The sequence below is a fragment of the Cyprinodon tularosa genome, unplaced genomic scaffold (assembly GCF_016077235.1).
Source record: "Cyprinodon tularosa strain WSP-4 unplaced genomic scaffold, ASM1607723v1 ctg359, whole genome shotgun sequence".
In the NCBI taxonomy this organism is placed as follows: Eukaryota; Metazoa; Chordata; class Actinopteri; order Cyprinodontiformes; family Cyprinodontidae; genus Cyprinodon; species Cyprinodon tularosa.
Genome location: NW_024039073.1, coordinates 1,139,564 through 1,155,730, shown reverse-complemented (window position 1 = coordinate 1,155,730; position 16,167 = coordinate 1,139,564). Strand labels below are relative to the sequence as shown.

The following is a 16,167-nucleotide window of genomic DNA, read 5'->3' as shown; positions in this document are numbered from 1 at the left end:
TCAAGTGGAGGATAGGAAGGGAGACATGTGAGAGCTTTGCTTGCAGTTTATGAGAGGAGACACCTCCACACAAACCATCAGAGAGAAACAATCAGATTAGACCCCTCTCTGAGTTAGTCTTATGGTTTATTTTAATCTACACACCCAGCAATTTGGTTCTTAGCCTGATATTTAAGTCATGTTTTGCTTGACCATGTCCTGTTTTTATCTTCTTTTTGTCATCAGATGTTTAGAAATGGTTGTTGTTATATCTGAACAATATAAAGTGAGCTCCTCAATATAAGTTTGTCTCTCCACCTTAAATATAAAATCAATGTGGATTCTGATCCTCGGTGAGTGGAAAACGTTTCTTCATGGTATATTCACCCTAGGTTAGATACTTGAAAGCATACATGGTATTTAGGCTGCCAGAGCAAAAAGATGAAGGGAAGAAGACTACAAGGCACAAAGAGATAAAAAAAAAATAAATAAAAGCTGGATTTGGTGAAATGAGTTGTGTGTTTTCTCCCTCCAAATTATTCACCAGTGCTGTATTACGCCATTTTTCATAAGAGATGAGAAAATAGTAAGTCATATAATATCTCTCCGAGATATATTTTTATACCTTGGGGCACAATTATTAGTTTTGCTGCTTAGTGTTTAAAGGACAGCTCCCTAAAATTGGAATCTGTTGTTTTGCTTATATTAAGATGAAAAATGAATGCAGTGATTCTACTTGTGGATGGAAGACAGGATTTATTATTACACACTGATTCTGCGTACAAAAGCTGGAAAGGGTTGGATATTTATTTAGAAATTATATATTTTTTTACCCGATAAGAACAGAAAGAAAACTAAATGTGAAAAATCCATCCATCCATCCATCCATCCATCCATCCATCCATCCATCCATCCATCCATCCATCCATCCATCCATCCTCCTTATTGATGTTCTATGGAGTCATATCACCAGTTTTTCACAGTCAAATTTTCATCACTGTTATAGTTTATCATAAATTCCTTATATGACAGTAATGAGTTCAGCTGGTATAAATTCTTGGTCTTCCAAGACTTGGGAATCCTACGCCTTAGTTAGGAGCCAACTAACAACTACTGCTTAGAAACTTAAAATCTAGGGTTGCTAAAGACGTTATTACCAGCCACATCTGTGTAATTACAGACAACCAATCATCCAAATAATGCAATCTGCAAATAAATGCACCAACTTTCTCCTTAACAAAAACAAATAAAAATTTGATAAAAGCATGGTTTAACAATCAATGACAATTTATCAAAGCTACTCTCAAATCCTGAAATGTACAGCTGTGATCAGCAGGGCAAGTATAGCTACCAGTCCTTTCCTCATCCATATGGTTAGCCTGTCCGGGAGAGCGTGAGTGTAAGATTGAATTGCCTGCATATAAAAAGGCAATCTCATCTTCTGAATCAACGTCCCTATTCACTAACGCATTTCCTAAATGTATACTGCAGGGAAAACTGTGGACTAAGAGATGGATCGAAGGATTGACTTTAATACTCTACTGCGCTTGTGAGACTGACTTCCCTTAAGCACAGTAGATAAAAACGTCAGCAAATTACATTCCTTCCAGGTACCAGTTATAAAAACAGTTTGTCGCAGAGATCACAAGGAAAGAAATTGTCTTCCTTTAAGGATGACACGAATGTTGTTAAGAATGCCAAACAACAACAATAGAATGAAAAAGGAAAGTATGAGCTATTTTCTGGCTCTGTGTTTGGTGATAAGCAGAGGTGTAAAGCAGACAGAAAGGGAACAAAGCAGTAAGGTTATTGAATTAAAGTGAGAGAACAGAGCGTACTATATCATTCTGCAGTTTATAGCAAGGAATGCAAAAAGTCATTGCATCTAAGGCTGCACCCTTTAACTGAATACGTGACAAGATATTTTTTTCAGTTTCTGGACAAAGCTGAAAAAAGGGCAAAATTCTGTCACTAAGGATAGCAAACTGAGTTCAAAGCATGATAAAACCAATGCTATCTGTAAAAAAAAAATGTCTTCCATTTTATTGTTAATTAACAGAGAAAAAGAGAAATGCCTGAAATGTTCAGTACTGATAAAGGCCTACTAAATATGAAGTTAGGATTGTGTTTTTCTACTTTCAAGATAAACTGATATTGAGTATCAGTATATAAAAAAAAAACATAAAACCTCACATGGTTGGTCATGCGATCCTAGTAGCATAGATTGCTATGCTTATGTTATGCAAAGGTTGAAATAAAAATGCATTGTGTTTTAAACTCATGGCTCTATAATTAAATAATATGGAAAATATTTTCATTTCCATGTGTTTAGGAACTTTTTTTCCAAATGGTAATAAACATGGACAGTTAACTGGTATAGAGGTGTAGCAAGATACCAGAAAATTTAGATTACATTCCCTTGGTGTTTTAATTATAAACCAGAGCCCTTTATAAACCACAGCACTTTATGTTATGCATTAGGATGGCAAACAGCAAAAATGCAAAGGTATTGTACTCAAAGTGCACTTTTAAATTTCGCAGGTATTTTCTTTGCACTTTTGTTGAAGTCTTTGTACCAAAATAAATGCAAAAACTACCAATACAGTAAGTCCTTGAGATAATTTATCTTTAAGTTGTTTTACTGTGTAGGATTTAATAAATATTAGGAATATTGGTTCTTTTTTTTGTTAGAAGGTTGCATTGGATCTGCAGCCTGTCTCTAGTGTTCACTGGGCCATTAGCAGATAGATATTCATAAAAGATCAAGTCATGTTCCTGAGTTATGGTCTCAGTATCATCATATCCCCAGCTCGTCCATAGGTAGTGAAGTGTTTAAACTGTATTTTGTATCAGATGCAAATTTAACAGAAATAAGATGATAAGACAGGTACATATTTAGCTTTTTTTTTAGTTTTAAAAACTTAAAAAGCTCAGAGCTAAATGGAGTAAATACAAGAACTGGTATGCTTGATTCTTATTACGATTTTAGTTTTCTTTTTTCTAAAGTGGCAATGAGGAGGCTGAGGTCGTAGCAGGTGTTTGTTCTTTTGCTTTAAAACCAACCTTCAGATGATAAATGAATCTTCACCAATGGAACAATGCAGGTTTTTTATTCTATTTTTTCTCTTTGCCAAAAAGAAAAGTTTATTTTTATTTTTATAATATCCTGCTAACAAAATCAAGGTAGAAATCCTGCTGAATAAATATCTTCTTTCTTTTTAAGTCTTTGTACAGAGGCCTGTATGTGTTCATGTATGCAGATGCAAACAGTACGCTTTCCTTATTTTGATTTCGGGAGGCTGGCCATAATGTCAGCTGACAGGTTTTTGGCTCCAGCTGCCCCAATATCCTTGTGCTATCCTCCTTATCTCAACTAAGCTGCAACATATTTAAAGCTTTCAACCACACAACATACTATCCAGCCTTCTTTAGCGGGCAGCCTTTGCTCAAATAGAGCTGTTTTTGTTTGCACACAGTAGCTGCTTTGATTTCATCAGTTACATTAGGATTCACTGAATGCATAAGAGCTGCTTCACACAGTTGTTAAAGTTTAGTTCGACTTAAGAGCTTTTAAACTAGTAAAGGCTGGATTTAATATTTTTTTAATGAAATTATTTAGCATGTATTAAACCCCTATTTTAATGCCTTTAGAAACTGTTCTGTTAATGAGGGTTGTATTGAAAAGCTGTCAAGATTAGGTGTCCTGAAAGATGCAGCAGCAGCCACCTGGTACACTTACTGTGTCTCTTTGCCAGCGGCTTGATATGATATTTCTTTGTCTCTTTTGGGAAATGCTTTCTTTAAAAGTGACATTTACAATGTGCACACACTTGGAAATGTTGACACTTTTCCTGACAGACCACTACAGTCAGCATGGGCCATCAAACTGATGTCTTGTTTTTGCTACTCCTCCTTAAGAAACAAAGTTGTAAGAAGATGTTTAAACTAACTGAACTTTTTTTGTGCTTTGTCACATTGCAGCAACACAGTGTATCGTGTCTTACTTTGATTTTATGTAAAACCTTTTTTTTAGAATTTGCAGGAAAGCAATACATACTTTAAAACGTTTTTTCATAAAACAAATTTGATGTCTGCTCTCTTTACTCTGATGCCCTAAATAAAACCTACTCTCTACCTTAGTTTGATTCATTATCAGTATAAACTGGCTATTCTGTGAAGGTCTCAGCAGAGAACATTGTAATCAAAAAGCATCATAAAGATAAAAGAATAGAGCATGTCAGGTTTAACAATAATCAAGATGAATCATCTGTCTAAAATATAACTTGAAATTGGCTTAAGCATGGCACAAACTGGCACATGGGAATAAAGGAGGGGCTGCAGACTTCCACAGCTCAAGAGGGGTAATATGTTGATACCACTAAGGATGCAAGTTATGGATTCATTAATTATTCTAAAGACGATTGAGCCTATAGATTGACCAAGATTGATAACCAGTCATAAAATAATCTTTCCATAAATTGAAGGGCTAAATAGTTGATTACAATAACCTTAGTTAAAAGAAATAGTCCATTGTTATATTTGTTATAATTTTGAGGACAGCTGTATGAAATACTAACTAAATAAACAAAAATATTTCATACACATTATTTGTTTATGAGATCCTATTAGTTTACTTCAATAAATAAGGTTTAATAAAATATGTGAAACACTTGTAATTTCCAATGCACAGAGATGTGAAACTATTATTAAAATACAGGGTATGTTGCCCTTACATACTGTCAGACTATTTGCCACTTGGTTTCAATAATTGTGATATACTGTAGCTCTCTGTTTTTGTTGTATCCTTCCTGATCTACAAGGCTCATTGCCAGCATGTTTTTTTCATGTCATTTTACACATACTGTTGATCAATTGGTTGTATTAGTCACCAATGTCACCAGGTGACAATGAACCCTTCAGAGCGCTGGTTAGATGCTTAGAACAGATCAATTCATGGATGTGCATCATTTTCTCCAACTAAATAAAAACAAAACTGAGGTAATAATTTTCAGACCAAAGGAGGAGACATCCAGAGTTATCCCACAGCTTCAGCTAATACAGCTAGAAACAACTGATTATGGCCAAAATCTTGGTGTCATGATGAAATCAGATGGACCTTCAGAGGCACATAAAGGCAGTTACTAAGTCAGCCTTTTATCACCTGAAGAACATCTCCAGGATTAAATAAATAATGTCCAAGAAGGATCTAGAAAAACTGATTCATGCATTGATTTTTAGTAGAATTGATTACTGTGACAAGTTGTGCTCCATGCAGCAAGGCAAAATGGGTGCTATTAAGGACTTTATTGAGTGTTTATATTTATAATCAGAATAACATACGGTGAGTTCATCCTTCACACCATTAAACAGTGTAAATAATCCCAGTGTAAATAATCCCAGACTAGACTCTCGATTGATTTATGTTTCTGGTTTAGCAGGCCTCCACTCTGGCATTACTTTTCTTGCAAATACTTTGGAGGCGGGGTAACAAGGGAGTCATGTTTAATGAAGGCCAAAAGAAGTCTAGTTTGCTTCTTGCCAAAAGCCATGTACTGTATGGACACGGATGTCCTGGTGAAATAAGACCTAAGTTGAATTATTTAGCCTACATGATAAACACTGTAGCAAACAGGGCACCTCATGCTACACACATTATTTCCAATGTGAAGGATGATGATTATTAAGTGGGGAAAGGGAAGTTGGTCAAGTACAGACTGATGGAGATTAATTCAGGGAGATCCTATAAGAAGACTGGAGACTGAAAAGGAGAATAATCTGGAAAATTTTGAAAAAAAGATAATAAATAATAAATAGATTTGTAATAGTTTTGGTAAAAAAAAAAAAAAAAAAATATATATATATATATATATATATATATATATATATATATATATATATATATATATATATATATAATAATCTAGACCTAAATGCTTCTCAAACACCCATGTTACCTTAAAAATGTTACCAGACACAAACTGAATTTGAGCCAATTTAAAAAGAGCTGACAAAAACTCTCCAGAACAAAAGAACTCAAGAATCAGTGGTGCGACTTGTTTCCCAAAAAATTTTTAGTTCCCCATATATTAGCAGTTTTTAACAAGGGGGAAAAAAGGGCTATTAAAGAGCATGATCTAAGAACAGACCTTGGTTGATCTTTTGTCATATGCTCTATTAGATACTAATGTTTTTATTAATCAGATCTATGTGATGCTTTATGTTGTCATCATGAGTTCTCTTTATTCTTTTGTAGATTGTCTTCCGGAAGATCAGTGATGTGAAACGGGAGGAGGAAGAGCGACAACGGCGGAAAAATGAAGCCCCTCTGAACCTGCCACCGGATCACCCAGTACGAAAACTTTTCCAGCGCTTCCGACAGCAGAAAGAAGCCCGAATGGCCACCCAAAAACAGGACCTCAACGAACAGGACGTTGAGAAGGGTCCTACCTATGTTGAGGTATCGATGGCCAAAGCCCCTGTCACAACTACCAGCATCGTCACGGTAACAGAAAGCCCAGCAACACCCTCCTCCTCGGTCCCTTCACCTTCAACGCCGACAAACTGCACCTCTACAGACAAGGCAAAGCTGCAGGTGCCTTCAACAGTTTCTTTGGCAGCTTGCCGACCTGCTGAGCCGGTCAAAGTCAAAGGCTGGGGTCGCTTCAAGGAGTCCATGGCCAAAGCCGATAACTGGAACAAGGTGGCTAAAGCCGAATCCATGGAAACTCTACCTGAGCGGACAACTGAGCACGAGCCGCACACGACTTTAAAGAAGACGGACTCGTGTGATAGCGGGATCACCAAAAGTGACCTACGGCTGGACAAAGTGGGCGAGTTTCGCATGACCCCTCAGGACCGCAGTCCTGCCCAGCCTCCAGAAACCAGGCATGCCTTTTACCCCATCCCAGAGCAGACTCTTCAGGCCTCACTTCAGGAACTTAAGCTGGAGCTCAAGGAGGACATTAAGAGCCTGAGCATCCGAATGTCTGGCCTAGAGGCGCAACTTGCTGAAGCACTTAAACTCCTTCGAGCCAGGAAATCAAGTACTGGCTCCGAGCAGCCTCTTTTTGACATTTCAAGGCCTGCCTCGCCAGAGCTGGACAAAGAGGATATTTTTTCATGAGGGAAGGAAGAGAGACCCATCAGGTAACAGCGATACATGAGCTCAGCTGGAATCCAGTAATGTAGAGTTTGCTTGGATAGCTGAGGCAGTTTAAGGCACACCATCTGTAGGCGTCACTGTGGTCCATGAGATCTACCGACCTTTAACATGACGTGTGTCTGCTGGTTCACGCAGGATGTCAAAGATTACGCTATCGTAGCACTGAAGACTTGAAGGTTACATAACAGATGACAGAAAAAGTTTGTACATAATTTATTTTTCCACTGTGCCATGTTGGAAAAATAACGCACCTAGTTCGATTTTATCTCAGCCGCAGAACTAACTGCAGAGTCGTTACTGTTGGGATGCCCCAATGGAGGCAGCATGACCCGCTGGTTTGTTATTGAATCATTCGTATGAAACTCTTTGCATGTCATATAAAATAGATGTGTACCTCTTACTGCAGACTGGGGCCATACTTGATTAATTGAGGCTGCACAGCGAGTCATTTGCATTATTTCAGTCAGAAAGAGCAGACTTTATCCAGATGTTGAAACAATCTCACTGTAATTTCCTCAGACACATCTCTTATTAAAATCTGCTGGGATCATTATGAATTATACAACAGATAACTCTGGCCAACCAATCTGGTTCCCAGAAAAAAACATGCCTGAGTAGAGCTTACAATGTCATTTACATAAAGCATTAAAGGATGTGCTAGATAGAAAATGAATTTAAATGCTAACTAGTGAGCATGCAGTAGAGAAGTTATCCATCTTTGCTGAAGTCTTGCATTTGTTTATCTCATCTGGGAGCGCTGCAGCCATATACATGATGCACTGTAGTGTGAAAGTTGTGCGTTTTTACCTTCGGGGAATCTTATTAGTAATTTGATAATGCAAAATACAGCATTTGTTGTGGCACCTTACGTTCCTTTGGAAATTTCATGAGCCAAGAAGGAATACCCATTGTTACAATAATTTTAAAATATTTGTTAATATGTATTTATCTAACACACAAAGTTGCATAAAACCACCAGGTAATCCAAAACCCCATAATAGTAACCCCCTTACATAAAGCCTCACTGTTTAAACTTGCTGCTGAAGTGCATGATGCATTGTTTTTCTTTTCCATCTTGCACTAGTTTTGCATGATTCTTGTTGTTTTTAAAAGATGCTTATGATTGATGTTGGGTTGCTGTCCACTAGTTAATTATTATCTTAAATTCTGTCACTGAATTTCTTTCTCTATCTGGGTAAAAATTACCCTATGCTTAAAGCAACACCGGTAGGCTAAATTATTCAAAAGTAAACTGATATCAGCTTCTCAAGAAGCATAAAAATATAGATTATTTTACACTAAAGTATGTTTTCTATTCCAATGAATTAAGGCAAAGCCTTTATTTTGAATGTTTTTAGCGCACAAATTCCAGGTCAGTGAAAATAAAGACATCTATTTCTAAAATAGAAAAACTAAATATAAAAAGACACGACTGCTTTTTTCCCCTTACTGGCTCACATGAAATTGACGTAAACCTTTACTGTTTTAATTCTTTATCAAAATTATTTTAATTTACCAAATGCCAGACTAATGACAGATATTTCTTTTTTTTTATATAATTCACTAGAGATATACCAGACTCATGTGGGTCTGAACTCTAACGTCACGCCTGATTTCATATTCTTCTGATGCGATAGAAGGAACCCATGTGAGCCTTAAAATACACCCATGGCTCCTCTTCCTCCATTTAACTCTGTAATTGTAAAATGCTAACTTGCCAGTTAGCCTATTATTATTGGCTTACAGCACTATGATATTATTAGAGATGCACCAATCCAATACTAATATACGGTAGGTATCGGCCCCAAACCGAAGAAAATTCCAGATCTGTTATCAGGCAAAAATAAGGGCCAATCGTTTAGGACACATATATTCAGTCTAATTCTATTATAAATTCAAAATTGTTTAAAAATCTCTTAAAAAGCAGAAAAGTTTCACTTTTATGGGCATCTCTCTTTTATTTGCTGTTTTGGACTTACTTTCAAGAGCTTACACCAAACTTATGTTGTATTTTAGATATACTTGTGTTCATTCATGCATATTACACATGCTTGCAGAGAAGAGGTTATGACAGCCTTTCAAAAAGATCAACAGTAATAACAATAACTATCAAGTTAAATAAAATTAAATAAAGCAAATAGAGCTCCTATAGAGTATTATGATTTGCAGATATCCAAATTAAGGTATTAGAATCAAACTTGTCAAGATGTAATTAAGCACATATATGTAACATTCTGAATTTGAAGAAAATCTTTTTTTTTCTCATTCTGTCACTATTCTGGCATTTAGCAAGTATAAATAATTTGTCTACCTCTAACAGTAATACGCCTGAGAAAATGTTGTCTTATTTGCTGTGTGTTAGAAAGAAAGGTAATTATATTTTTATATAATTATGGTTCTGATCTGGTTACGTCATGATCTAGTTACCGATTAATCATTAGAAACATGAAAAACACGAAGAACATAAGCCTGTTTGCCACTGATGCTGCATGTTTACATTACATTTTTCATCTGTTTATATTTGATATATTACATAACTCTTGTGTAAATATCCCAGAACTGTAGTTGTTAAAAGTCATGAAGACGTTATTTCTTCAACATTACATTTTTTATTTTAAACATATCATTAATAACTCCCAGCCTTTTCTAAATACATGTTTTGTATTCATATAATGCAGACAGCATATTTTTTTTCACCTGACCATCATGCATCTCTTTTTAATTGACTAATTCAATACTTTTTAAATTAATTGAAAATGTTGTTATTTATTGTAATTTAATTATGTTAGATTGATTACTCAGAGAATCTTGTTTTAAGCTTCCATTTCTCTTTCTAGGGATTTTGTTTTAATAACCAATGAATTAATATATTCAATTCAGATATATGGACTTAATGACAAGTTAGTTTAACACCTTATTTTTTTAAAGGCAATTTAATTCTAACAAGTGAGCCTCATCCGAACCTGTATTCTAATGTATTTAATGTCTTTACATGGTTTGAGAAAAGCGTCATCAGCAAACATCCCGATAGTTTTAAACTACCTTGGAAAATAAGACATTTAAAAAAACAAACCAGAAATAAAAGAAATAGAATATATTTATCAAATATAAAATAATGAAGAACCAAGAAGCATGAAATAAAAGGTGTTTAGCCTGTACTATAAAATGATGAGCTAAATTTGAATCCAGAACTCTTCAAACTTTTATAGAATAAGGCAGTTCAAATATTAATTAGCAAATGTGTTGAATCTTTAAAGCAATCCTGTCATATTTGGCGCATAGTAAAATCTAGAATAGATTTGCTTTACTCAATGGCAGCACATTAGGATATTTCTATATATATATCAAACATTCATAACAATTAACTTACTGTTGGTTTCAATTTATATTTTGCTGAATCCAGTACTCTAATGTACCCAAAATAACCGCCACTCTGGATATTTAATGTCTTCCGCTTTTTTTTCTTCTATTTAACGAGGCACAAGACAACCAGAAATGGACACAGCAAAGTGGAAAAACATGCTTAGGTTCCATTGCATCCATTTTCATAAAATATTCAGCACGCATAAATAAGCAGTCATGTCCTCACGGACGTAAAAACTAGTTTGGTTTAGTGCCAGGGTTTTTTTTTTTTCATTTTTGGCTGTTTCTGCTATTATTAATTATTTACTACCTGGTTAGAAATGGCAATGGAGTTTTCCTGCCAGACAACAGCCCAGTTCTAAAGATGTCGATTATGTGTAAAGAGTTCACAAAGAGAAAAGGGAAAAGAAAAGATAAAAAGAGGTCAGACAGCTTTGGAGAGGAGAGGAAATATGCAGAAGAAAATCTGAACGTGATAAAAGCAGCTAAATCATTTCAAACATATCTTAATGTTATCAAATACATATAAATCTGGTATGGTTCTACAAATGATACATAAACAACAAATAAATGATGAAAGCAATAATATGCCTTTAGCTTGTCCAGTGTATTTTATGTGAGTTTTTTTTTATTTGATGGATCCATACAGAGTAGTGCAAAAAAGTGAACATGCAAAATTATTCATGATTTTTATTTCATATTGTCCCCTCCACCCTCTGCAAATTTCATTGCCATACTTTGTTAATCCCCTGTTTTTCCTTTGGGTTGAGTCTCACCGTTCTTTGTACATCTAAAGACAGAGGAGATGATCCATCAACCTGAGTGAAAAACACCCCATCCATTACCTCCTTTTTAAGCTGGGTTAAAGTCTTCACTCTAACTAAGCTTTTCTACTGTATGAATATTAATCTAAAATTTTCTGTTAATTTTGTTGCATTTAGCTTAATCCATTTTCTTAAACTCTGATTACCTTCCCCAGCCTTGCCAAAGAAAATTCTCCCCGTAGCATGATGCTGTCATTTCCAAGTTTCACCATGGGGATCATGGTGAAAATTGAGTGAAACATCTAACATTTCTATCACATCTGACCAGAACATCTTGTTCAACATGCTTTGCATGGCTCGTAGCAGTTGCTAACAGTGCTTCCTTCTTCCTTATTTCTTCTTTTCCCAGCTTCCATCAATGTGTGTTTTACATGATAAATAGTTTTCATATCAATGGAATATCACATCTGAGCTGCGGTTCTGTGCAGAGTTACACTGAGTTTCTTGGCTGCTTTTCTGATCAATGCTCTCCTGGTTCGGCCTGTCAGTCGAGGTTGAGCAGCCATGTCTTGGTAGATTAGCAGTTGTTCCATAATCTCTCAGTTTCAATATAATGGATTCAACAACAATCTTTTAAAGTTTTGAAGCCTGGATTACTGTTTTATAACCTAGCACTGCTTTACACTTCTGCACACCTTGGTGAATATTCATTTACTCAAAACATTCATTTCATTCATCCTTTTCCTAACATTTCAGCATGTTGCACTGCTTTGTGTTACTCTGTCAAAAGAAACTAAAATAAAAACAGCAATGTTTGTGAAAAAAACACAACTAAAATGTGGGAAAAAAGCTTTGGGGTCTGAAAGCCTTTGTAAAGTACTATATGTGCTGTGATTTGGAGAATAAAGGACACACATGGAGCAGGTGTGCATTAGAAACAGCTAAAGTTTTCAGGCTGGCCAGACTGTAATAAAGCAGAGATTTTACCTTAGATTGCAGTAAAAAAAAAAAAAAAATCTTTTTAAATGACATAAAATCATTATACTCATGTAAACATCTGCATTCAGACTCATCAAGACAGGTACGATTCAAGGCAGGACCAATCCATCTGATTAGTATATGTTACGCAAAATGAGGTTTATTAAATCATTTTTATAACACAAATAACTGTTTGATAATGATGCTTGTTTCAATAGAAAAGCTGATAAAAAGTCATTGTGTTTTTAAACAGGACCTCCTTTGAAAGTCGCCCCCTAAAAGAGCTTCAGTTCTCCCCAATTTGATTTATCTGGATTTATGCTGATTTAATTTCCTATTTAAATAGATTTTGCCGTTCCTACTTGACTCCTACACTCCATGAAGCCGCTCTGCATGTTACCAAACTCCTGCAGCCTGTCCATATATTCACTCGCGACTGAAACATTTAACTATGCAACACTCTTGGATATAACCTCTGAATATAAGAAGCTAATGAAACCGAAATCTTTCAAATGAGTCATGATTTTCACCTTTCCATCCATCCAAACAAATATAAAAAAAATAAAATAAAAAAACAACCTTTCACTCAAACCAAGACAGCGTTCTGTTTGGGCATGTAAAACGGTTTTAATGGTGGTAAAAGTGATTGTAAATGAAGCAGGTTTTTTTTATGGTCAGAGGTTTGTTATTTATGTGGATTTACAGTCTCACAGTGACAGCTTTAAGATGAAACCTCAAGTCATGGGGTTTAAACTGTCTTTCTTTTGAATGTTATCACTTGAAATGACAACCTGAACTTTTCTGAATTTTCCTAAGGAGGTGATATTTTCCTCTTTTCTGCCCTCATCCAGCTAAGGGCGGATTTATTTTTTACAAAAGATGTTTTATTGTACTTTGAAAAATGTGAATGATATTCTTTGGAGTAGTTTTGTTTCACCACAGACACAGATGAATGAAATGGTTAATATTTGTGAACTTTTATTATCACTTTGAATTATATATGTTTGTGTTATGTTGATAGAACATTTGCAACATATTGGGTTTCCTTTGATTTAAATTATGTAGTTTTAATTGTAAATTTGTTTACTTTAGCTAAAGCTCAGACTGCATTAGTATTTGAAGGCAGTCCAAAAATCCAGCTCTACTCTTGTGGAGGAAACCATCACTTTACGCTCTTGTTTCAAGGCCATCAATATTTTACATTTCAGATCCTTGAAAGCAATATGTAGCTCTGCGCGTTACCATTTAGAAATACCTTGTGACAGAAATGCTTAAATTACTGCACTAACATCTCATCGACCCTCACGTTTCCAGAATTATTACCTTTGAGAAGCATGCAAACTCGTGCCTTTGTATTAATGTCCCTGTAACTCCTTTTTTTCCAGCCTGCAGGAAGGAAAGCAGTGTTCATGATCCAAATTAATGTTGCTCCACTGAAATGAATTGAATAAAGATCTATTTTTGTGGTCAGCTCTAGAGAGCTGCCTAAAAGAAAAAAAATTGAGAAAATGTACGGATATAAACATATGCACAAGTGTTAAAGCAATGGTAGGATTCTATATCAAGAGCAAAGTTTGAATTCAGTGTATGTATTATGCACATGCCTCTGTGTTGACACATCGTGTGTTGAGAAATGTACTATTTCAAGCACAATGGGAACTCTTTGTTATGAAATGTGACATACTGTGCTCTTCATAATAAATATTTTATACATATGGTACCCTGTCTCCTGTTTTGGGCTCCACTGCTGGCGGTAAACACTAATCTTTAAGAAGCTGTAACCAAGCAGGTGTATTCTCCAGCTTGAGCTTCTTATGTCAGATAAACCTCACAGTTTTGTGCTTATTTAAGAGGATTCTTCACTGACCCTTCGCTCGCTTTGATCCAACTTACTGCCACAGACGCGTTAATCCCAGGGAAAGAAATCAGCTAATGGAAACAGCCCAACAACCCGACAGAGCAACACAAGTTTATTTTAAAACATGAATCAAATAAACCGCTTAGAAATCAAGCATATTAGAAGAGTTAAGGTAGCATATTTGACTTATATCCCACTAATACCTAGATATAACATTCTTGATGAGAAAAATCTGAATAGCATAAAGATAAGATTGTATTTGTTAATCTCTGTAGGACCAAAATACGCTGATTTACTTAATGGAGATAAAAGAGAATCACAGATGTTTTAAAAGAATAAAAATTTTACTATCAGTAAATTAGAAATAGTTATCAGAACATTCTGAGCCGCATGTTTACATGATACACTGGCCATGTTATTCTGATTACTTATGTAAATATGTAAATTGGTACAATCTGATTATTTTTTAGATCTGAATAGATTTCATTCCGATGTGAAAGGTGTGAATACAAACGTAGCCGATGTTTGTGATTCTGAAATATTCTGAAACAGCAGAAAAGTTGTACATCGCAGTGATTAGTTTCACATGTGGTAGTTGGATTAGGGCTGAAAGAATGAATCTGATTAATGGTCATTAATCAATTATTGAAATAATCCTAATTGATTAATCATTATCGTTAACTAGAGTAAAGAGACTCTAAAACGTGTCTTTAGCTAAAAGAGCATTTGCATTTAAGATAAAAAAAAAAACTTTGTTGTCAATCAATGAGCTCTATGCAGAACTCCTCAAGTTCAAATGTTTTAGTTCTGTAAGGAACCTCTGGCTATCTGATTATTAAACGATTCATCGAAAAAATGATTGACAGATTAATCAATTTGCAAAATGATCTTTAGTCGCAGCCCTAAGATGGATCCAAAACAATGCAAGAAAAGTAAGGAGTTGATGAAAAGGACAGGAAACACACTTGCAAATAAACCAAAAATGTTTACCTTGTGAAAAAAAATGCAAACACCAAAACACCTGGAATAAAATTCTTTGACCAGGGTTGGTTCTCAGGGAGACGGTGGAATGAGTGTTCGATAAAAACAGATCAGAAGCTGCTTTTGCAGCGGACTAATTCAACAAAGGTCCAGGTAAGCTAAACATAAGATAGTTATCTGCTGCCAGCCTAAAATAGTGACTATAGCTGCATTATTAAACTCCATCCATTTCCAGACACCCAACTCGTTTTTGAGGGGCTCTCATCCTACAGGACCTCTTGAAAATAGCACCGACTTCAACCCAGAGTGACCTTAATGTGTCACACTTTAAAAAGCTGGAAGACTCATACCACTACAACATATCTAAAGAGGTAGGTAGTATTGTACATTATCTAACACATACATATACAGTATAGGCACACTATCTATATATAAATAGATATATCTATCTTTATATGGGTAGATATTAAAAGAGAGATAATAGTGATTAGTGTGTGTGTCTAAAAAAAACCCAGAAATTGTGAAAACAAATTAGTGAGAAAGCCAGTGATCCACAGCTCTGACATCTACACCCCTGCTTGAACACAGCTGAATCAAATAATTATCCCCTCACCTGTCCATCAGGTTTGGTGATGGCCTGTTACTGCATCACTTATTTAAGTTTGCCAGAGCAGGATGTACCTAAAAGTTGTAGTGTAGCAGAACCCGAAGCCTGGAGTTGGATACCACTGATGTAAACAGTAGCCTGTAGCGTTTTTCTCTCCTGACAAAGGTTTTCTTTGCCTTATTTTCATATATACATAACCATCTCCTATATTCAAGTGCTTTTATGATCATCTGAGTAGCACAGTGAGAGCCATGTGGCTGTTGATTACCACTGGCCGATGTAAAGGTGTTTGTCTTACTGCAAAAACTAGATTTGATAGTTTTTCTTAACTCCCTTGCTCTCCCAACTTTAAAAACAGTGGCTTTCCATGAAAACGTAACAAAAATGTGTATTTATGATTTTACATATAAATCTGCCACATCATATAACAGCGAGAATTTGTGAAATAAATAAGTGTAGCCTTGACAAGTTCTTC

General features: G+C 35.4%; 1 protein-coding gene across 6 annotated transcripts in view; it reads left to right on the top strand.

Annotated features, from left to right (window-relative positions):
* Nucleotides 1–9,079, top strand: part of kcnh1a (potassium voltage-gated channel, subfamily H (eag-related), member 1a) — a 97,652-nt gene extending 88,573 nt beyond the window's left edge. For all 6 annotated transcript variants that reach the window (XM_038295670.1, XM_038295669.1, XM_038295667.1 and 3 more), the window contains one exon: nucleotides 6,233–9,079. In XM_038295670.1, coding sequence (XP_038151598.1) covers nucleotides 6,233–7,102 — 870 coding nt within the window. In that variant the 3' untranslated portion in view covers nucleotides 7,103–9,079. The remainder of the gene's footprint in view (nucleotides 1–6,232) is intronic.
* Nucleotides 9,080–16,167: the final 7,088 nt, after the last annotated feature.